The sequence below is a fragment of the Python bivittatus genome, unplaced genomic scaffold (assembly GCF_059951505.1).
Source record: "Python bivittatus isolate LINGU-HERP-01145 unplaced genomic scaffold, Pbiv_v1 ctg000190_np1212, whole genome shotgun sequence".
NCBI classification, from domain to species: Eukaryota; Metazoa; Chordata; class Lepidosauria; order Squamata; family Pythonidae; genus Python; species Python bivittatus.
The window spans coordinates 16,579,329-16,603,632 of NW_028277042.1; the positions used below are offsets into that span (position 1 = coordinate 16,579,329).

A 24,304-nucleotide genomic window follows, 5' to 3' on the forward strand; every position below is an offset into this window, starting at 1 on the left:
ACTGAGAGACTATGAGTTCTAGAACTGTCTTAGGCACAAAGCCAATTGAGTGACCTTGGGCCAGTCACTCTCTCTCAGCCCTAGGAAGAAGGCAATGGCAAACCACTTCCAAAATCTTGCCAAGAAAACTGCAGGGACTAGTCCAGGAGTCAACAATGACTTGAAGGCACACAAATATAGAAAATATTGATAATCTTTTCTTCTAACTCTTGCCATGTATACAGTTTCTCCTTACCTAAGCATCATTTGCATTTGCAGTAGCTGAACTTGCAAAACAAGCAAAAGATGTATAAGGAAACTATGGGAATCCATGTCTTGGGTGTCATCAGTGTAGCAGATAAAGGACCTCTGCTATGTCCTATTCTAGAGGGCAGGCACCATGGCAGAGAAGGCTTCCTTCCTGGGTGCCACCAGATGACACTGTTTAACCATAGGACCTGGAGCATGCCAACTCTGTCAGAATGTATGGAAAGGGCAGAAACTACTCAAATAATACTATGCCATGAAGGGCTTTATTTTATTTTATTTATTTATATTTCAAATTTGGACACCACCCATCTCTTATAAATGATAACCAACACCTGGAATTGCACCTGGAAGCCAAACAGAAACCAGTACAGCTCATGAAGCATAAGTGATATATGGGCACACAGTGGCATGTTCATAACTGCCTGTGCCACTAAATCCTGAATCTGCTGCAGCTTCCAAGTGGTCTTCAAGGACAGTCCCATGTAAAGCAAACTGAGATAGTCCAGACACAAAATTTGAGTAACTGTCTAAAGGGCCTCCTTGTCCAGATATGAGGACAACTCATACACAAGGTGACCTTGTGCAAAAGCCTTCCCGAACACAGCTGCCACCTACTTTTTAAGCAGGAGCTATGAATCCACAAAGACCCCCAGATGATGCTGGACCCCAAACTGATGGATGACCTTACCCAGCAACTTCATGTAGAAGAGGGATAAAAGGATCAAGCCTTGAAGCACTCCACGTAAGAGGGGCCTATGGCTCAATCTCTTCCCTCCATCAACACCGACCAGAACTAACCATAAAGAAAGTAGGTAGAACCATCAGAACGTTGTGTCCCCATTCCTTATCCCCACACGTGGTCCAGAATGGATACCATGGTCAATGGTACTGAAAGCCACCAAAAGATCAAACAGAGCCAGGACAGTTGCCCTAAACCTGTTCTGAGTCCACCAAAGGTCATTTACAAGTGTGACCATTGCTTTCTCAGTACTGTGTCCTAGTATGACAACAGAATGAAAGGGTCTAGATAAACCATACATTCCAGGACCCTCTGTAACACCCCAACCAACTTTTCAATAATGTTCTCTAGAAAGGGATAGTTAGAGACTGGATAAAAACTTCTGAAAGCTTATATAAGATCTTATGACCAAGACTGACTTAGAAAGTTACTAGGAGGATAAAATGCAAGAGAGAGGGGGAAACATCCCCTTGGAAATAATGTGGTATTGATATTATAAATAAATGCAAGGGGAATCAAATGTTTCACCCAGTATTGCACTACACTGGTCTTCTTCTCAGATGGTCCCACTTGATCTCATGCTCCTCAATCCAAATTTTATTTGATTCTTTAAAGAATGGATGCTTAAATCAGCCTCCATGATTCTATATCCTCCTTACAAAGTTCATCCGAAAAAGAATCCATTTGCTGACCAATAAATGTTCTAGAAACAGTGTTTGTTCCTGTGTTCCAAACAGCTGAAGTTGCCTGTATGTAAAAAATGTAATTGCATTTTGTTGTTGTTGTTGTTGTTGTTCCACATCCACATCCTGGACATCTGAAAGCCACAATCCCACAATCCCAAACTAAGAAGGTCCTAAAGAAATGGTTGTGCCTCAGCGTCTGGGTGTCCGGAGATGGTGGGGAGCTCTTACAATAGCTGTGTTGAGCATCAGCTCAAGGATGGAGTCTGCCAATGATCATGATTATTTTTGTTTTAAAGTTATTATGGATGGTTTAGATATCTTTGTATATTGGTTTTTTAAACTTGTTTTTATTGGATTGTTGTTTTCAATCTGTTGTGAGCTGCCCAAAGTCACTTAGATGAGATGTGTGGCCATACAAATTGAAATAATAATAGTAACGATTAAAGCAAACACCTCGGCAAATATGAAAAAGAAATGAGTAAATCAATCAGCGATATTCAAGACTCTTCTAGACCCCAGGAACAAATATTCGGTTGGGTCATGTCATCTTTTGTTTCTTTTTATCAATCACTTTTAATGTTTTTATTGACACCGTCCCAACATGAGTTTTAAATTTAATAAATAAAGCAATGAATATTCTTAAAAATTAATGATCTTGTTTGAGTGACCTGGTTATTAAGTCCACCCATCTCCTGTACTCTTTTCTGATCTGAAATCTGTCACATTTCTTGTTCTCAACACTACAGTTTTGTAAGAAAATAATGTCACCAGGTCCATATTCACTTATCTGGTAGAAACCTTTTTGGAACGAAGGACATACTTCTGAAAAGACATGTATAGGCTTGGATTGACAAATGAATATTAGAATAGCTTCTCAAAGTTTCTTAAAAATATAATACCTTGTATATATAAAGCAATTATATAATAGATACTTCAATATTAAGCAGTTGGCTCAAGACCAAAGCCTACATCATGTAATAAACATTTTGAGGTAATCTGCAGCAGTTTCTCCTTTCTAACGTTATACTCAATTTTGTATGAAAAAGTTAAATAATTTTATGCTTGCAATATTGATATTCTAAATTGTAACTAATATTGATAGAACATATCTTCCTTTTTTCTCTTTTTCCAATACTCCAAGTTATCTAAACTATAGAATAACTGTGCAAATATCCTTGTACTGAAATAATATAATGTATGAAGAGTTATAACAGTGTAATAAAAATGATATTTTTAATATATATATTATCTTGCATATGACTGTGCACTTTCAGGCTCAAATGCACAGAAGTGCTTTAGAACACACATGGGTGTGAATACACCACAACTCCTTACACAAATGTGTCTTTTCCTGGCATGATGCCGCAGCTGCAGGAAGACAATGTGCAGCTGCTTTAAAGAGCTGCAAACAGGTATTTTATTCAAGCCACTGTGCCTTTTTCTGCCTCTGAATCTGTGCTAGAGAAGTTTGAGTAATCATTATACAACTTGGTATTTTCTAATGTTTCCCAGCTGGCTATTAAAATAGCAACATCAAAGTTAAGTTCAGTCCACAACAGTAACCCCCAAAAGTCTTGTAGCACCTTAAAGACCACCATAGCTTTTGGCCACCAGACGCATGGTGAAGGGCGAACCATTATACTTACACGATAGTGTGCTTCTTACTCTTCAGATTTCCGTAATGTGTTTATACTACAAGAGACTAACACAGCTTGAATCGTTCACATCACTACATTTATTTGCTGCAATAAAATAGGTTGGTAGCCAAAAGATTAAGAACAACTGTTCCTACCATATGTAATCCATTGCTTTGGATAATACCATCTTGGTCCACCAGGTTTCGAGATACTGTAATGGAAGGAAGATCCAAGCTTTGTGGTGGAAACTGAGGGGTGAACTCGTTTCCTTGAGCCACCAACTGATCACTTAGGCCTTGAAAAGGCAGGAGAACATCAGCCATCCCTAAATTAGTGGGATCCAGTTCAGGTGGGGGTGTAATTGGTGGAATCTCAAACTCTTCATCTCCAAGACTTGGAGTATGGAATGTTTGCTAAAAGAAAAGAACAAATTCTCCATTACAATGACACACCGACACACACAATTAAAAAGAATTCATTTATATTCCCCACAACTTGACTCACAAGTAAACTTGTGTTTTGTTTAAAAAAAAAAAAAAAGTAAGTGTAGCAAGTTTCACATATGCCCAGCTTTTTGGATCCTTCTGATTAAAGATTTAAGTCTCATTATCATATGGCTTTAATGAAGTATCAGTATTAACTGTTTTTTAATGCACACTTAATTAGCAACATCTGTCTTTGTTGTTGGAGTGAACATCAGCTATCCTGGGCTGGATTTTTTTAGCTCGATAACAAATTGCCAGTTTATTGATATATTAGTAAAACAAACAAACAAAAACCAGCATAACCAGCTCACAAATTATTCTGACACTACCATAAATGCTCCCAATTTTGGTAGCGCACATATGTATTGGTAGTGAAGTCTTATAATTCATAAACTTGAAATTTTAGAATCCTATTTCAAGTTCTCTCCTATTCCATTTATTTAGTATAATAGACTGTATCATCTTAAGGTGGTTGTTACAGTAGTAAAAGGTTTATTTAGTACAATGGCTCCTAAAAGAGGTACCTTGATTTTGTTTACATGGAACAAGATGTATGAGTGTTAATGATAGGTCTTTTCTGAAAAACACATGCCCTGGCCCATTATCTACATGCAAATGTCTACATTCAAATTTACACTTAATTTGATTCAGGAAGAGTTGATGCTGATTTCCTGGCTGAAATACTGCTTTTATTGGAAGACTCAGATCCATACAAACAATGAGGACAATCGTTTGGGGACATCAGGGAAAAGTGCAGCTTTTCCTGGGTTAAAAATGGATGCATGCTTTACTTCCTGCTCAGTGTAGGACATTACATGCTCAAAATAGGGCATTTAAATCAATGAGGCTGAAGCAGGATACGGCTTACTAGCTGTATGCAGTCCACGCAAATGCAGGTATTGGCCAAGTAGTAATCTGTGCATTTGGCAGAGTGCTCCATGAAAATGGGAACTTTCATCAATCAGGTTTCCTATCCATTTGGAATCATCTTGTATATATGCATACTTCAGGTATATACCTAATCTCTCCTTCTGTGAGAAGAATATTTTGGAGGAATCTGGAACAGACTCCTCCAGACCTTGCTAATCCAGGGATGATCTGGCAACTTCCCAAAATATATTCTTTCAAACTGGAAACAGACTTCTCCTCCAGACCATATCGATCCACAGGTAGTCTGGCAGTTTTTTGGAAGTTAATCTTCTGACTCAGTAGATTGTAGCTCGTGGTGTTCTGGACACAGTCTGGACTTAAAACAGGCCTGTTTTGTCTACAACATTGCATCCAGAACACCACGAGCTACAATCTACTGAGACAGAAGATTAACTTCCAAAAAACTGCCAGGCTACCTGTGGATCAATATGGCCTGGAGGAGAAGCAAAACATTTCATAGGTCTTGTACCAGTCTAATATAGACTCATAAACCTATTCTTGAATTCACACTCCTGGGAATATGCCAGCAATATGTTAGAAGGGAGAAAGGAGCTGCGTTTCTAATACTTTGTTAAATATCCATGGAACCTTTTGGGAAGGGGGGGGGGGCTTCTGACCAATGCAAAAGCATCATTGTTCCATTGTTCCTGTTCATCTAACAAGATGCCACAGAATGGGCATGTTCCAGGTTCAATCTTTGATGTGATGTCATCTGATGGGATCCAGGAGATGTACCTTCTCTGTCACAGCTCCTGCCCTCTGGAATAGTATCCCCTAGAGGTCTGAGGTGCCCCAACCCTGCTATCCTTGAAGACCTGATTTTTTCCCCCAGGCACTCAGCTAGGAAGTGTGTCCCCATGGAAATGTTATTAATGTAATGGCATATGAATCTCTGGGTTAGTGCCTTCTTCTGTTTCTGCTGATTGCTTTCATCCAGTACACCGCCCAGAGTCATTATGAGCTGAGTGACCTATACATTTGATTAATAAATTAATAAACACAGGTGTTAACTTTTATAGTAGCAAGCAGAAACCCAATCTAAAGGTTCACTTCTCAGCCCAAAGTACAGCCTTGAGCCAACGGTGGCCAATAAGGTGTCTTGATTATGAACCCATCAATACTTCCATTATGTGGCCATAGCTAGGGTGAATATTGTAATATTGCTTCTCCACAACTATTCTGTGGTCTATTATTATTACTGCTCAGTAAATAACCACTGAAATGATTTTTGTGACTTCTGAACAACACGCCCCCTCCAATGGTTTTCCAACCCAGTACCGCAGTGAACCCACACAAGCTGCAATACAAACCACTGAAGAGTTCAAGCAATTGTTGCCGAGGAAACTCAAAGCTTAATAATGATATTAACAATTCCAAGTAATGTGTTGTTTTGGGGAAATGCCATAGTATATGGTCACAACAGATGGCATCACCAAGAATTCCATGGCAAATGACTTCAGTATTGCTGTCCAGAAAATTCACAGGCATCTCCATCTAGCTACCTGGAGTTGAGCTTGAATTATGAGACTTTACCTGATATATTATGTCGGGTTTATTTTGCTTCTATCAGCATACAATTTTGCTGCAAAGGGAGGCAGCAATTCCGCTTCATGCATTATTTACATTGTCCGAAAGAATGACTTAATGCCAGTTAATTTAAAAATGATATGTTCGGTGAAATTTCTCATTAAGGGGCTAGAAATTGTCATCCTTCAAACTGTTAATGATGATATAAATTAATAACTGCTTGAGAGAAAATGGAAACTGAAACACAAGGAAGGGAAAAGGGACTCCTTTACTTGCATATAAACACTGTCAGCTGTCCTTACTGCTCTCGCATCAGAAAAGGAAGCAGCAGACAGCCTTTTGCAGAAATAAAACTGTCTTCAGAGAATCAAGCAGACTCACAACACACACACACACACACGTAACACATGGGTACAAATATTGCAACTTAATCTCAGTCCTGAAAGCTCTGCTTCGCATCAGGGAGATATTTATTCTGGTTTCAATATTAAAAGGGGGGGATTTTCATGCTGAACAGACTTGAAGTTCACCAACACAAAAGGATAGATTGGCGATAGAAGGCATTTGGCTAATGAACATAATCCTATGGCTACATTTTACAGTTAGGTTTGGCACTAATGCTGCCTAGTAACAGATGCAATGATAATTTGTGACTCATTTACTATCCCATTACTGCTTAATGAAATCTAACATATCACATTAACAATATGGATAAACACTCATTCCTGATATGTGGCATTTAGCTGTCTTCATTACCACCATAATTATCATTTGAAATATTATTTCAATAAATATTTAAGGTGCTTCAGGATGGGTTTGGGTTTAAAAAAAAAAAGAAAGAAAACAAAACTGGGTGACAGCTTTTATGACACAGGAACAGGTTTTAGCAAAAGCAAAAACCCCACATCAATGTCTCAGCCTAGGTAGTCTTTAAATGCTAAAGGCGCAAGCAAACTGGCAGGCGTTAGATTAAAAGATGCAATATAGGCTTTAAGATTTGGCAGGTCCACAGTGAAAATGTATCTAATAGTAAGGACTTGGTAGCTGAATTTACTATAGCTTACAGTACAAAGCTATACTCCACAGCAGAAAATATATATTAATACTCAATTGTTCTGTACTCCTTCAGTGTAATTAAGCCAACAGTATAAATATTTTAAGTCAGACATGGCAATGGAATTCACTTTGCAAAGGGGAGTATTCCATGTAAAAGAAAAAGAAAAACAAACTCCAATAATTGTGTTAACTATATGTCTAGAAACACAACTATTTTATTTTGCACCATGTCCTCCCAAAATGATCATATTTGTCACTTTTTCTTGATGTATGCCAATGGGTGTTCCCTAAAAAAAGAAAGAGGAATTCAAACTGTATCTCATGCTATGATTACTGAAAGTAATGTATAGATATGAGGATAAGATGTATGTAATCTAAATGAGGATAAAGTCTCATGTTGAAATAATCTTATTCTGAATCCCTTGGCCTATCCATATTGTGAGAAGGGCGCACACGTTGTGCAATTTGATTCTGGAGAAAGGTACTGTTAGGTTCAGAACAGTACAATGTTTTTAAGGGGGTTATGTTACCAATCATGATTAGAAGAGCTATTAACTTTTCATGCCTTTCTCTCTTAGATTACTTTGGGGAAGGGGGAGAATCCACCAATCCTTAACAAAAACGGTGTGTGTGGTTAAATGCCATCTGCACTGAAATGTTCAAAACATTTGTTCCTTTTGATAAAAATGCAAATTTGGAGAGCTGTTGTATCAACATATAACAGCCAATGTCTGACACGGTGAATTATCACAGCTGGAATTAAATTGCCTCTGAACAGCTGCTGGCAGTAGAACCTTCATCAATGTTTGATTCAAATGGAGGAATGAAATTCTACAGAATGAAACATCATGTTGTCATTACAGATGGGGGTTGTGTTCATTACCACAACTAACACTGAAGCCACTGCCAAGCAATCTTCCCTTATCTAAGCAATCTTGTTGGAAGGAAAGAAAGAGGGAAGGAGAGGGAGGGAGAGAAAGCCATTGTTTTAGAAATGGGATCATAAAAATACTGCATAGAATATAGCCACATTTACCATGTTTCTCCAATAATTTTTCTTCTGTATAGTTTTAGATATTTTTTTTTTTTCCCTGCTGCACAAGGGAAAAGGATACAGAAAAAAAATTTCTGGCTCTGAGGCAAAAAAGGTTGATTGCTGACCACATTTCTATTAATCTTAGACATTTCTGTTTACAATGTCCACTCGAAGTCCAACTCAGATGCCAGTTAGAGGTCACTGCAATGTTCATTCCCTCCATTAATACAAATGAGACAGCAAGAGAGAGAGAGAGAGAGAGAGAGAAAGAGCCAGACAAATTCATCAGGTAATGCCAAGGTTTCCATTTCCATCCAATTGGAACAAACATGCATGTTGGCCAAGAAAACAGCTCAATTTGGAACCAGTGTCACTATTACTACCCTGATGTTCTTCAGAAGGCTGTCAAGGAGAGGACCAAGAGAGTGAAAGAACTATAGGAATGTTGGGTTGGCAAACTCTTTTCCGTCCTTCAAGATATTGGCCAAGTCCATCGCTTCTGTGACCTAGCCAGACTTTATCAATTCAGACAGAATGCTCCCATTTAACCAAGCCACAATGACTCTCCATGGAAAGTCTCTTCCTTATTTTCCCCAGAGAACAAATGATCCTGCAAACAAGCTGTGTTCCCTTTGCTTTCATAACAGTATTAAGAACCTAAATTACAAATAAAGTGTTTGTATCTATGACTGTAATTAGTATATTAGCATCTAATGTATTTGCTTTTAAATGTATACCTACTGTGCCTTACATCTGCTTCCTTCTGGTAGCCTTTATATGCGTGTGGGTACACATACACACAAACACAGACACACACACACGGATTTGTTTTTATTGACATGCTATGTAAGTAACACTCTTACAGACAACTAAATTGACTGGCAATGGAAAAGTGTCAGGCTATTTTCTCTCTCATTAAAGACTTTATTTTGTGCTCCTTAAAACACACAGAGAATTTAGCACTTCACCCATCATCTATTGAAAGGCTGCAAAGATTATAAATGTGTACAACAGAATTACAGTGGAGAGGAATAAAGCGTTTTGTGGGGGGGATTATGATACATACCTCATTTGCCGCAAAAAATGCATTATTTGCTTCTGCCATATTCATATAGTTATTGTTGTTGCCAAACTGAAAGGAAAAGCATTATATTAATATATATAAATATATAATATTTATTATATCATTATGTTACATTGCATTATATTAACATTTTGAATCTACAGATGGTTTTGAACATAGACCAAGTTATTTATATCCTCAGCAATGGTGAGAAAAATATAAATAATGCAAATAATGATTTATGTATTCGAGAGGGGTACCTTGTAATTCCTAAATGAAACAAACACACCCTGAAAAATATAAATGTTATAATAGCAACTTTGACACCAATGCTACAGGAGTGGGCAGTGTAAAAAATTGGCTTGGCACACTTATTTTTTATCTTCACACAAACTCAGTTTCAACAATTCTTAACCATATGTTCACTTGGGAAATCTGAGAACTGACAGGCACTGGTTGGTCTTAAACCTCTTGCTTTAACTGTTCCTTCTAGGACCAGCGTATCCCAATATATAAATTTATTTACAGCATTTTTACTTAAAATAACTTTACATCTCCCTTTCAGGCAAAGCCTTTTGAAGGCAGTTTCCAAGTTAAAACTTGAAACATTAATAGACAAAGAACAATGGACTAAAACAGAAATCACCAATATTTATGACAACAAAAGTTGTCAAAAAATAATTGTTAAGAAAATGCAGATGGACAGTGGTTCATTTAAAAGCAGGTGGCATTGTAACGTTCATTTCAAAACAGTCTGAGGAAACTCGAGGATCTCTCCGGATCTACGCTTCTACCCAGCACAGAACGGATTCTTTCTCTTTTAATAAGTAATCTAATAAATAGTTTCAATAGATGTGTAGGGACTCATAGCTGATCTTAGGATTTTCTTAAGTTCATAACAGTAGGCAATTTTCAAATGACTTGGTGCAGATCGTTTGGGGCTTTAAAAAGATATAATCAAATGTCAAATCTGAATTATAAATGCATTGCGAACCATGCAGCTGCTCTGTATTGCTTTTATATATTTTTTACTGTCTAGACATTGAAAGTACCATACAAACATTTCAGATCATTCTTACAGCTCTCTATATAGCATGTTAATCTAATCAACTTGTAATTATATTGTAACAGTAGCAAACTCTCCCAATATGCCCATAGTTAGAAAATCATTCAGGTAATAGTAGGCACTTCTGGTAACCCACACCATCTACTTTTTCACAATAGCATCAAGGCCAGGGGGGAAAAGTCAAGTTGCACAATTGATGCTCATGGGAACAGCAGCTCATACAACATATACCTTGTATCTTCATCTCCAGCAGAAAATTCTCTACCATCTGCACCCATAGCGCTTCCATTATTTCTAGATTTAGTCTCATCTTGTTTACCCCATCCATGCTATTCTGGGTTTCCATGGCCTTCCTGGGACTACTTGGAAGGTAAAAGTTGAATTGTATGTCATCTATATGCTGCCTTTTTTCACTTCTTCCCTTGGCTTCCTTTAGATATTAAACCTGCTTCATAAAACCGCTGGGAGAGGTCATCCATCAGTTCAGCTTGCAGTATCATCAATATGTTGATGATACTCAATTACCCCCCACCCCTACCCTGGGCTGCTTTGGAGATGTGTCTGAACTCCTGCCCAGTGTCTGGAGGCTGTTAGAGTCTGGATGGAAGAAGCAGGCTGAAGTTGAACCCAAGCGAGACAGAGCTGCTGTTTGTCTCTTGAAAGGGTGAGACTGCCCTGAGTCAGTTCCATGGCTTGGGGTCCCACTGCTGAGTGGACAGGTGGAGGCTGGGATCAGGAGGGACTTTATTCAGCTCCAACTGGTGACCAACTGTGACCCTATCTGGACCAGCAGAAATCTGCAAAAGTACCTCAGGCCCTCATCTCCATCCAGCTGGACCCTGCAACATGCTCTAGGCCTTCATGCAGCAACTACAATTGATACAAACGTTATTATTTGCATCCCACCACAAATAAATGACTCACTGAAATCAAAATGAAGTGCTCTGGGCCCTGAGCTGTTGGCAATAATTTTCCCCCCACCTCAAATTAGGAGGTGGCCAAGGCTAGGAGGAGATGTCCCCTATTTTGAGGAACAATTTTCCATGGGAGGTCAGGCTTTCTGGAAGCTGGTTAAAGCACAGCTTTGCTGGAGGACTCTTTTTAACTAGATGGGATAGCATCATAGCAATTGTAATATTGCTCTGGTGTTAATTCGATGATGGTGATGACAACGACGATGATATATCAAATTTCTATACCGCTCACTCCCAATGACTCTGGCTGGTTCACAAGTAAACAATATGAAAAGGAACAGAACAATAAGTCAAGAACAAGGAATAAAAGATGGCAACTGGACACGAGCAAAAACAACCCTCCATCACCTAAAGAGGCCTTCAACCACCTTTGCAAAAGGCCTAGGCAAAGAGCCGGCTCTTTCAAGGCATTTCAAAACACCAGCAAATTGGGGGCCATCTGAATCTTGGGAGGAACCTCATTCCAGAGGCAGAACTGTGACAGGGAAGATGTGCCTCTGGGGACCTGGCATAATAATATATGATAACAGAATAATACACATAAAACATTATTATACAGGCAGTCCCCAGGTTATGTGGAAGACCTGTTCCTAAGCCTGCTTTAAGTCGAATTTGTAGGTAAGTTAGAACAGGTACATCTTATTAAGGGTCAATTAGTCAAAGGTTTGTCTTAATATATAGTATATATTTTACCTTTACCTTGAAGTAGGCCTCAAGGGAGGTTTGTACAGAACTTTTCTTTTTCTCATCATAAATGGCCTTGTAGCAGCTGAGGCCCTCAGTAACTGTACGGTGAACTATGGTGAACCTCTCTGCATTAGGATCTTGCTCCTCTAACTTTGCCATCCCTACTTCAATGAGACGAAAGGCTTCAGCTAACTCTTCCGTCAAAAAAATGTTCGGTTCTGGAGTTTTTAGGTCCCAGCCCTCTTCCTCGAATGCTATCATCTGCTGCTCTGATTACTTTATTATTTCCATTTTATTTTCACTCGTGATCATTTTCCTTTTCTTTGAGGCATCACCAGCACTCACATTGGATTCACGCTTCGGAAGCATGGTCCAACTTAAAATGGCGGCATTCTCCTTCCTCGAGTCAACGAACTGAAGCCACACAATGTTTTCATGAGCATCACAAAGTAGCGTGTGCGTTCATTATTACAAACCATTGTATTTAACTCACATTTTTAATATAATAGGCAGTTCCTTCATAAGTACAAGTTGTCTGTAGGTCAGACATTCTTAACCTAGGGACTGTCTGTACTGTAGATATCTATAAACCACTGAGAGTCATAAGATTGTGACAGCCTAAAAAATCCAATAAAGCTGAAGCTGAAGAAGTAAAACTTCCACCCTTGTTACAGCAACACCAGGCAGAGTTCAGAAAGTATTTCTATATTCCATACGAGTCCTTTGTTATATCTATACATAAATATTTATATGTCGTCTACAAATTTTATACACACACACACACACACACACACACACTTTTATTACAGGCCGTGACCAAAGCTGAAGTACAATTCAAGTCAATTTATATGAAATATAACAAAGCAGTGTGTGTGTGTGTGTGTGTGTGTGTGTGTGTGAGACAAATCTAAAGGTCATGAAACTAATTTACTGAGTTACTGAAACTATTAAACAAATTAACAATTACTAAAAACAAAAGTTGTATCATACTTATCTAATAATTCAATTATGACTAAACTTTTAAGCTACGTAAGTGATACAAAGACAAGCACGAAAAGGCTGGGTTCATTAAACCTGAATGATGTTTATCCAAAATCAAGCAATCTAAATTTGGTTTTTGAACAAGAATTTAACTACCACCTCCTCGATGTACCTTCTCAATTTAACACCGATCCCAAGAGTCAGTGGCGAATCTCAAACCTTCAAATACCTTGCTATATTTTTATTATTTTGGGTTTTTTAAAATTATTATTCTGCTTTAAATTGCCACATTTTACCAGAAAGTTACATTTTTAGAATGTTTGTTACAACAACTGTAACTACAATAGCAACCGCGAAAGCTACAAACAACCCCTTAGAAAACTTTTCTGAGTTGTGAAAAGAGCACCGATTCCCACAAGCATATAGTTTTGAGAACCAGCAGGAAATTATTGTGTGTACTGGCTATGAATGAAAGGTTCATCATCGCATGTAGGAATTCACTACATACAACTGATTGCTTAATCTTGCTCATAGCATAACGCAATGTCAGGAGTCTCAGTAACAGAAAAATTTTAACCAACGAATCAATCACAAAAGCAATGTTTGTTTGAACTGAGGATTAAATCTTTTACTATTACATTAACTGGAACATATTTGATACCAATGTAAATTTCCTGATCTTTTTCTTGTCTGAAAGGTTCATGCATAATGTAGGAAAATGCCGTGAAGGTGAAACTATAAAATAGCACACATACTTTTATCTTGGAAGGATCCAAGAACAGCTGGAAAGTGTTTAAAACCAGAGCTAAATTGATATTAACGTCCACTGTAAAATGGTGCCAAACGCTCAACTTCAGTGGTGGGTTTTCATCTGTCCACTTCCATGGCAGAGAGCTAACTCTTACAAATTTGGTCAGCAGATAATTCTTACATTCAGTAAAAGTCAGCATCAGTACTATAAACAATGCAGCTGGTGATTTTTAATTACACCAGGGCTAACTTATTTATATAAAGAAGCTGTATATAAGCAAAAGGTTGTACTATATCAGATCGCACGCCATTTTTGCTCCATAAAATCTGTCCTAACAAGTTTCTATGAGATCTTAAGAATCATAAAATCATGGAATACAAGAATAGGAAGCAATCTTGAGATCATCTAGTTCAATCTTCCATCTAATGCAGCAATCCAAGACCCACATTCCTGGCAGACAACCATTCAGTGATCCTACAAGTATCCCAGTGATCCTACGACTATCCTACAACTATCTAAAGCCCTCTATTCCATTGTGGAATGGCTCTTACCATTTGACTTCTAATTTAATAACCAAAATCAACTTCCTTTCAATGTAAGCTCATTGTTTCTTATCCTATATTCTGGAACACCTCTGAACAAGTCTATCTCTTCTTCTACATCACAGCCCTTCCTGAAGATAACTGTCATATTTCCCCCTAGTCTTCTCTTCTCCAAACTAAATATATGCAATGTTCTCAGCACCTCATAAGGTTTTTTTCCTCATCTTCATGGCTGTCTTCTAGGCACCCTTCAATTTATTGATGTCCTTCCAAAAATGTGGTGCCCAAAGATCAACTTCTCTTGATCTGAAAAATATACTTCCATTCCTAGAACACAGGATCGTGCATTTGCTCTTTCTGCAGCTGCTTCCATCTGTTTGCTCATATTCAGTTTATGATCTACTAAGACACCCAGAACCTTTTTGCATATATTGCTACTCAACATGGTTCCCTCATTCTATGCTCATACCTTTGATTTTTCCACCCAAATGTATGGCTTTGTGTTTGTTCCTACTGAAATTTATCTTGCTGGTTTTTGCCCAATGTTGCAGCATGCCAAGATCCTCCTGAATCTTGACACTTTCCTCTAATGTTTCCTATTCCCCCTATCTTTGTACCATCTAATAATGATATTTCCTAACCCCTATCTCATCATTTATAAATGTGTTGAATAGTGCAAATCCTAGAACAGAGCACTTCACACTTCCCTCCAGCTTGACATGGTGACCCTGACATGCACTCGTTAGGTACAAATGTTCAAACCAGCTCTTTATCAATCTAATGGTAGTAAGGTCCAACTCACCATTTCTCCTCTGCACTTCCTAGGCTCAAAAAATCATAGGGTATGTGAATGTAGCTGAAGTAGCAATAAAAGGCTATCTGTTACTTGGGAAATCTAGACAAAACATTAAAGGACAGAGACATCACAATCAGAACAAAGGTGTATATTGTCAAGGCCCTGGGCTTGTAACATACAGCAGTGAAGACTGGACAATCGAAAATGCTGAACAAAGAAAAAAATATGCCTTCAGATATTGGTGCTGGAGAAAATTCTTGGACTGCAAGAAGAACCAACCGATACTAGCTGAAGGAAAACCAGACTTCTCTCTATAAATACTAAAAATGAAGCTAAACCTTAAATATTTGGACACACAATGCAAAGTCAAGAATCATGGGAGGAAACTCTGATGTTTGCAAAAATTGAAAGCAATTGAAAAAGAGCCTGACAGAAGACAAATTATAAGCAGGAGCTTATAAGAATTCAATGAAGCAGATACAGTCCAACAATTCTGGGGGGAAAAGTCCTTTGGAGAGTTAGAAGTTAGAGTCCATGAAGAGTTAGAAGTGAGTAAACAATGGAGCTACAACCATCAAATGGAGATGATAATTTTGTCTTCTTTGGGTTAACAGAGTCTCTGCTTTACACTAGCTGTTTAAAAGATAAAATTTCTGCAGAGTGTTCCTGTTTTTAATAAAAAGATACTGCCTACATATTATTTGGGCTGCAAATTTCTAATTCATGTTCAGTCCAAGCGCTGATCATTTGAGTCTATAGGCATTGCAGGGGGGCAAGAAGAAGATAAGTAATGAAATGTGCATCATGACATCATGATCTAAATCCTGGGACTTACGCAACTTGGGTCAGGTATCAGGACACAAATACAAAAAGGTGGAATTTTGTTTCTGATGTCACTGCTTCAGACTTAAGTTCTTCATCATCCATAACCTTTAACCTAACCCTAACTTCTTTTTAAAAAGTGTTCTGTCAAACAGTAATATTTCCCCCTAAAAAAATAACCAAAGCTGGGGGGGAAATAAAAAACCCTTAACCTGCATGGATTCATTTTATCTCAATGTTTCACATAAATTCAGAAAATGTGCAAAACATAAGTTAAAAGACAAGGGATTAACTCTTGTTCATGTGAAGTATGTGAGGAATTTTAACCAGTGTATGAGCACACACCCTTCCCATTGTGCTGTGTTACACTTCTTCCCTTTCCCTACTTTTCTTGTAAAACATTAAATTTACTGCATGTACAGTTCATTACCATTTCTACCTAACGTTTCTAACCATGTTTTTGATGCAGATGTAATCAGAATCAAAAATTGCAGTAAATAGCAGCTGTACATCAACAGTGGTCAGGACAAACATTGCAGAGAGCAAATATTTTTATTCTTTACTGGAAACAATGAGAAAAAAGCCATTTTTTTCTATTTCTATTTTATTTTTATTTCATAATCTAAATTCAGATTGAAAGCATTTCATGGTTTGTCCCCCCTCCCCCTTCCTTCTAATGCTTATTTTGTTCTTAAAGGAAACCCACCTGTCATTCTTTCAAGGTCAGGAAATGACAGGGCTGTCAGATCCAGGCTGCAAAGATCCAGATAGCCATTAGATAGCAACAAAGAGATCCAGAAAAATCCATTGCTGCCATCTTGCAGTTACTTGAACTTCTGCAGCTCAGATCTAGCAGTCCAAGGAAAGGGAATATTCAAGATGGGAATATGAATATGAGTAACTCAGCAAGGGAAGTAGAGAGGCAAGGAATTCTCTGCAGGGAAAGAGGAAAATATCTACTCTGGATTGGGGCCCTCATTATACTCTCCCACAGACCAGAGGATTGGAGTCTAAATGAAGATATCTTAAGCTGCAAGGCTATGCTATTCACAATTACCACCAAAATCAACAGGGCTTACTTTGAGTAGACTTACTCTCAATACACCAGTGCAGTGTAAAAGTCTAAAACAATAATGGTAGACTGGGGGTGGGGGGGAGCTGTGATAGAAATAATCCTCTGAACAGTTAACATGTGCATGTAATTAATGTAAGATCTACAACTAATCAGCTACGAATTGTATCCATTAATTAGCACTGGCCCTAGAGAAATGAGGGGAAAAAAATCAGTAAAAACATTAGCACTGAAATGTACCAGTGCCTGATGAAACATAGCTCTCTTGGCATCTGAAATCAAGCAGCTGGCTCTAGTGGGCCAAGTAATTTAAGAACCTTTCACCTGAGGTATGGAGAACAGGAGATACAAAGCATTCCTCCCCTATCTTTTGTATCTCTATAAGGCTTATTATTAATGGTTTTTAATTTAGCAAATTCTTAGCAATCAGCTGGGAAGAGTCCCACACTCCTCTCCTCCAGTAATATATTTAATTTGGGAGAAGGAATTCAAAAGGCTCTGCCATCGACTATTCACTGTTCTTGCTTGTACAACTCCCATTTCATAAGGGACATGAATTCAACTGTATATATATATATTTTTTTTGAAAGCCTTTGTCTCAATCTAGTCTTAGCCAGATTACACAAAGTATTTCAGAACAGATGTGGAAAAAGGCTCAGCATCGTGAGAATCAACTGATATGTTTCCTACCAAACAAGTCTCCTGCTAATATTACCCTCCATTTGTTTGAACCTTAAACACAGAGGCCAGTGTGCTGAAAGTCACAGCAATTGACTACAATTAGGATTCCCTCACTTAATATGGTGACTATTCTATGTTAACGGGATGAAAATGGACTTGGATGTTTTATATCTTACTGTAAACAGATCTTGTGGAATATCCTATTGCTACATAAATCATAATGTATAAATCCACTTAATGAACTATAGCTCCCCTAATAACTTGCTACTGGTTACACTAAATAGAAATAATTGAAGCTGAAATCCAAAATACCTGGAAGCAACCAATTTATCTACCTTTAGTTAAGCCAGGGATCTGAGACCCTCCAGATGGTACTCAACCCAGCTCATAACTGCATTTTTTTCCAATTCAAGTTCTTCCAAAAACCAGTTCCTCCTGAACTTTTCTTTTCCATTATATCATGCCTTTGCTTCTAATATGTATCCATGTGTCTGCCATTAAAATATTTCTGACCCATCCATGCGGGCTTCTCCATGCAAAAAGATAGGGAACTATTGATGGACACTAGATTGTGGAAAGTCTAGGGTTCTCTCACCAGCCATATCCAACAGTATAAACATATTTAGAATTTTGAGCGTATGTTATGAATCTCTCAAAAAAAAGTGGTCACGTGGAGACTAGCCTATTCATAACATTTCTGTTATACTTCATGTGACCAGCCATACCGCATCAGCTGATCAGAAGGCAAACTGGGAAGATTTTTCCCTGTTATTCTCTATGACATTCCCCATTCAAATATGCTCCACTGACCCTGCTTATCTTTGGCAGGTAGAAACACTTTCAAAAAAGCTACCTATCATTTTTATTTCCTAAAAATGTTTAGGGAGATATTTATATAGTTTTAAAATATGGATGACCTAACACAGAGAACATCCAATTCTCTCTCTACTTGTAGGTGTTGATAGGTCCAGAAGTCAGAAGGCAGGCATTTTAAAAAAGAGAGAGAGAGGGTGGTGGTTGTGGGCCAGACTAAGGAGTATCTCTTTTTTACCACATGTTGAGAAATGTTGTAGATTCTAATATCTGAAGTTTTTTTTGCTAAGGTATCATTCATTCATTTACTCTCAAAGTGAGAAGAAAATAATTGAAATGGCTGAATCTTGCTGGATTGATCAGAGGTTGATGTTGTCAAGGTCCTCCAGAGCTCAATTCATAGTCACCTTTTCCTATTCCCTGCACCATGCTGAGGACCTCTTTAGTCCAAAATGTGGTCTAGAGTGGACCTGGTGTTAAGACTGAGCATTCTGTCCCACTATGGATGGATCTTTTTTCTTTTTTATATGCACCCTGGGACGCACCGGTTTCTCTGTAGCACCTCTCATGACATCTCTTTATCTCCTATTTAGATCTGTTTCAAGGGGAGCCTGGAAGGCACCCTGCAAGGTGCTGCAGACAAATTGGTGCCCCCCAGACTGTGTTGCACCTCCTGATTTCATTGCATTAGTTAGGTTACAGAGCCACTACACTGAAAAACTAAGTTCCATACTGGGGTATAGGAAATTCCTGTGAAAATGGACAACGCATTCATGAGAGCAGAACTTACATAAACTAAACAGCTTGGGTGAAAGCAGAGTTATTGCACCAACTGTGAACTACTCAGATGGCACTGAATTAAAAGTATCCAAAAAAGAATTTCAGAGAGTAAGATCTTAAACTCCTGCACTACTTTCTGCAAGAGTCCAAGTCAAACTAAGCACGCTGGATGTGATCACAGATAAGTAAATAAATAAATAAGAATGAGATATACTTTTGTTATAAAGATATGACAGCATTCCCTTTAAAAAAAAAACTAGTCTCAGACCAGCATTAATTCTACTTATACTCTTGTTTTCTTTTAAGCATTGTGATACTTCATAAGTCAGGTGATTCATTAAGTAACAGATCAATAGGAATTCTTTTCTCTTTGATCTTTTCTTGCTTTCTGTCTTTCTCATAGTCTTATTTGTCATTTGTCATCAATAGTGTTCCTAGCATGCTTGAAGTGTGGAAAATTAGAAATCAACATTACAGATGTAGAGATTTAGATATACCGCCACATTTCATATCACTCCCTTTGCATTTCTGGCAAGAAAAGAAGGAATGTTTATAGTGTGAAAAATAATTCATTCCTCCTTCTGTTTGTTAAACCCAATTCATAAGGCACTGCATTGCTGTTATGGGCAAAGGAAGCATACTGATCCCAAAAGATGCAATTAAGAACCAAAACTTAATTATTTTACAGGCTTAACTACTGTATCTTAATCACTGCACCAGATAACATCTTCTCTGCATTTGGGGGGAATCTGATTACTTTCCTGGACCAATAATCAGAACTGTCTAGCAAATAAAATGTATGATAAAGACATGAATTAAAATTAAGTGTTTTGAAGGGGGAGAAGTCTTTTGAATCCACCACGTTCACAGCTTCTTTGACTGACTGAAATTCCAGCTTCAATTAATGGAGAAATTTCAGTTTTGTTTGCTAATGAGGAACCACATGGAAATTGGGATAACACAGACAATAAACCGTAATCGAAAGATGAGAAGCTGGAAGAATACTATTTCAGCAGGATTGTTCCAACAACTGTAAAGTATAGTAATACTTTCTCAGCCACAAAAACAAGAAAGTGTGCAAAGAGAGGAAAACACAGAAAATTTGCTTCAGCCAAGCACTGTGGTAAGTACAGGTTTCTCAGAAAATAAATTAAAATACATTGTGCAATCTAATTTCTATTCTGCTTCACAACACTGTATTTCACCCATGTTTAAAGCTGTTAAATCTCTCTAAGCTCTTAAAGATATGGTAAACACTAATCAGCCTTCCCGTTATAAGAAGCTATGATAAGAGTGCCAGGATGTGGGAAAACATTGCTTGATGCCCTTCTGCCTATTCTGCCTCTGATACTATTCAAAGATACTCCGAAGAAGTTGCGAGCACAAATTTCTGATGTGATACATAGATGGGGGAAAGTATTTGTTGCATTTAAACAAAAATATTTAGTTTTCACAGCAGTGTATGGACACCAACCCGAGTAGGCACACAAGCCACCAAGACACAGCCTTCCATGGCATTGTAAGATGTATTTGATTCCTTTTAAATTATAGAAATTATTTTTATATTTGCACATTTACATGCAAACTAGCATATAAAAATCTGGGCATGGGGGGGGTCAAACCTCAGAACCCTGCATAAACTCAACCTCTATTTACTAGGAACAGTGTCTTTTCTGTACTGGCCCCACAGCTGTGAAATTCCTTATTATTTGCTCTTTTTTCAGTTCATTATAACAATATAATGTTTATTGCAGACCCATCACAGAAAATCTAGCCTCCTGTTTAGAGGACATTTCTTGTACAGTACAGTCACCCACTCTATCCAAGTAGTCCTCATTTAATGACCATTTAACTAGAGTTTGAAGTTATGATGGCCTCAGAAAAAGTGCTTTACGACCTGTACTCGCACTTACGACCGTTGCAAACCATTGCACCACCCCCGCGGTCACGATTGCGATTTGCAACCTTTTATGATGGTCATTAAGCAAATTACCACAGTCATTAAGTGAATAATGTGGTTGTGGAACAAATTCCAACAAAAAACATCCATTGGGGAAGCTGGATTTGCTTAACGACCACATGATTTGCTTTACAGCCATTTAAAAATGGTCGTAAAATTGGTTCCACTCATATGGTGACTCGCTTAATGACCACCCTGCTTAACAACTAATTTTCCAGTCCCTATTTTGGACGTTAAGCAAGGACTACCTGTACTGATCTCTAGCCAGCAGAAACACAGAAAGAGGTGGAATGCAGTCCCAGATAGAATCAAAGTAAAAGAGAGAAAACTGTAGGATGACTAGAATTAGGGTGAGGTCAAGAGAAAGGAAACCCAGTCTCTCTGTCTTCTCCCTTCCATACACCTTTCAATATATTCACTACCGTTTGTGCATACGCCTTACACTATAGCACATCTACAATATTACATAATAAACCAGCATATTTTGCAAGTTTATGGCCACTAACCTTAGAAACAGGCCTATTCACATAAGACAGACTTTCAGTACCTCCCACTGAATATTACTCATTAAACCAAGATACTAGAGCTAAGTTTTGGAGTCTTTCAATGTAAATGCTTCCTGTTGATGAGTCTCAAGTCATGGTGGACAGTGAGCGTGAGAAACAGTAGCTATGTTGTCATGCGCAATGGGCAATTAGTGTCCTTCAGGATGCTGAGATCTTCAAACTGTCCAATGCTTCTTGATGTTATTGCTTGGTGCCTCTGGAAATGGATGTTGGGTGTTCCTGAATATATAACTGGATTTTTTAAATAACTGTAGCAGTTTCAACGTTGGTCTATCATCTTCAGAACATTCTCCCATTAAATGAATCTGTTCCATAACAGTTAGTACGGAAGTCACATGTGATATGAAATCTAGCCGCTGAATCTAAGTCTGAAAGACTTTTATTCTTAGGATCCCAAGAAATGGTTTTATACCACCGTCTGCAGTATTTCCTCAAACCCATTTCAAGCAACAGCTATTCATATTGCAAATGGTCTATAAGTAGCTTTTCTTAGACTTATATCAAACTTCACTCATGTAAGTGAAAATTGTGAATTCTAATCTGGAACATTATTTGGTTCTACTGCAGCATCTCAAATTGTACTAAAGTATGGATTAAAACAGATGGAAGTATTTTATAATAGGAATAATGAAAGGTTGGTTGAGACATTTTTAGGCTAAACATAAGAGATGAACATACAAGACCTTTACTCTTTGATATATTTTATTTATTTATTTATTTATTTATTTATTTATTTATTTATCAAATTTGTCACCGCCCATCTCGTTGAACAACTCTGGGCGGTTTACAAAACAGTTAAAATCAATTAAAATTACAAAATTACAATCTACTATTAATAAATAGAAAATAAATAGATCCAAGAATAATTGGCAGTCACTCAGGGACCGTCAAGGCACTAGCCACCCCCAGGATTGGGTGAGATTTTTATCACTCCACACGAGCTGGCATATATCCATACCATTCCACTTCAAAGGATCTGCAGAGGATTTTAAGAACTTAATTGCTAGATATGTAATAAACTTCTAATAATATATTTCATCTTATGAAATTGAGTAGGCATGGACAGTGGAGATAGTCGTTTTGCATATAACATTTCAATTAAGATGACTGATTATACAATGGGACACTCGTTCACTAGTACTTCCTTGGTCTTGTCATGCCATACAAAAGTAGCTTTCCTAATATACCAGAATATTACTGAGACCCCTTACGCAACCATTTATATAAAACATGGTTGAAAAATACTTTTAAAATGTGAAGGCTGCAAAAGTTATTCTGAAAAGAAAACCAAAAACAAATGAATACAAAATATCAGTTGGAAACAAAAATACAAAATCCACCCATTACAGTGGTACCTCTACTTACAAACTTAATCCGTTCCGTGACTCTGATCGCAAGTCGAGTTGGTCGCAAGTAGAAGTAAATTTTCCCATAAGGTTCAATGTAATTACCGTTAATCCGTTCTGACGTCCGCGGACCATGCGTCGGGCGGAAAAACGGCCGCTGACCATGCGGCAGGGCGGAAAAATGGCTGCAGACTATGTGTCAGGGGCGGAAAAATGGCCACGGACCACATGGAACGGGCGGAAAAATGGCCGCAGACCACGTGGCATGGGCGGAAAATGGCCGCAGATCATGTGGAACGGGAGGAAAATGGCCGCGGACCACGTGGCATGGGCGGAAAATGGCCGCGGACCACGTGGCACGGGTGGAAAAATGGCCGCGGACCACGTGGAATGGGCAGAAAATGGCCGCGGACCACGTGGAATGGGCGGAAAATGGCCGTGGATCCAGTTTGTAAGTCGAGGCGAGTTCGTAAGTGCAGGTAAATTTTTGGGGCCGGAGCCGATCATATCTCGAAAAATTTGTAAGTAGGGGCGTTCGTAAGTAGAGGTACCAGTGTAGTTGTAACTTGAAGCAATACATAATTTCCTTAAGGCCAAATTTTTAACTTGGAAACTTCATCTTAGTTAAGTCAGGTTTGGTTAATAACTTCTTTCTCCCTTAATTGGTCATTGTTTTAGCAGAACAATGGGTTTCCTTTAAAACTCCAACAACTCAGACCATGTGGTAATCATGGAAGTTCACTCATGATACCTCACATGACCTGAGAACACTTCAAATTCTCCTATGTTAGTAACATAGAGGGGAGCAGAACACGTCCTCCCATTTTCTGGAAGTTTAGAGATCCTTTGGAAAGGAAGAGCAACCATTCGTACGTTTTATCTGCATGGTTCTTCAGGACTGATTAAGCAACTTCCCACCTACATAACTTTTGAAGGTATGAATCACTGCTAATCAACAAAAAATTTGTAGCACTAGGATGCTTGAATACTGCAGGTAACACCAGCTGGGTTAGTACAGTCAGCTCCTGTATCATAGAACATAAAGTGGATGGTCTATAA

At 38.2% G+C, this 24,304-nt stretch overlaps 1 protein-coding gene across 1 annotated transcript in view; it reads right to left on the bottom strand.

Moving 5' to 3' along the window:
• The window catches only part of TOX3 (TOX high mobility group box family member 3), an 82,547-nt gene that overhangs the window by 16,917 nt on the left and 41,326 nt on the right, over positions 1 to 24,304 (bottom strand). Inside the window, exons 2-3 of the mRNA XM_007422804.4 lie at positions 9,412 to 9,477; positions 3,467 to 3,724 (exon numbers count right to left, since the gene is read on the bottom strand). Coding sequence (XP_007422866.1) covers positions 3,467 to 3,724; positions 9,412 to 9,477 — 324 coding nt within the window. The remainder of the gene's footprint in view (positions 1 to 3,466; positions 3,725 to 9,411; positions 9,478 to 24,304) is intronic.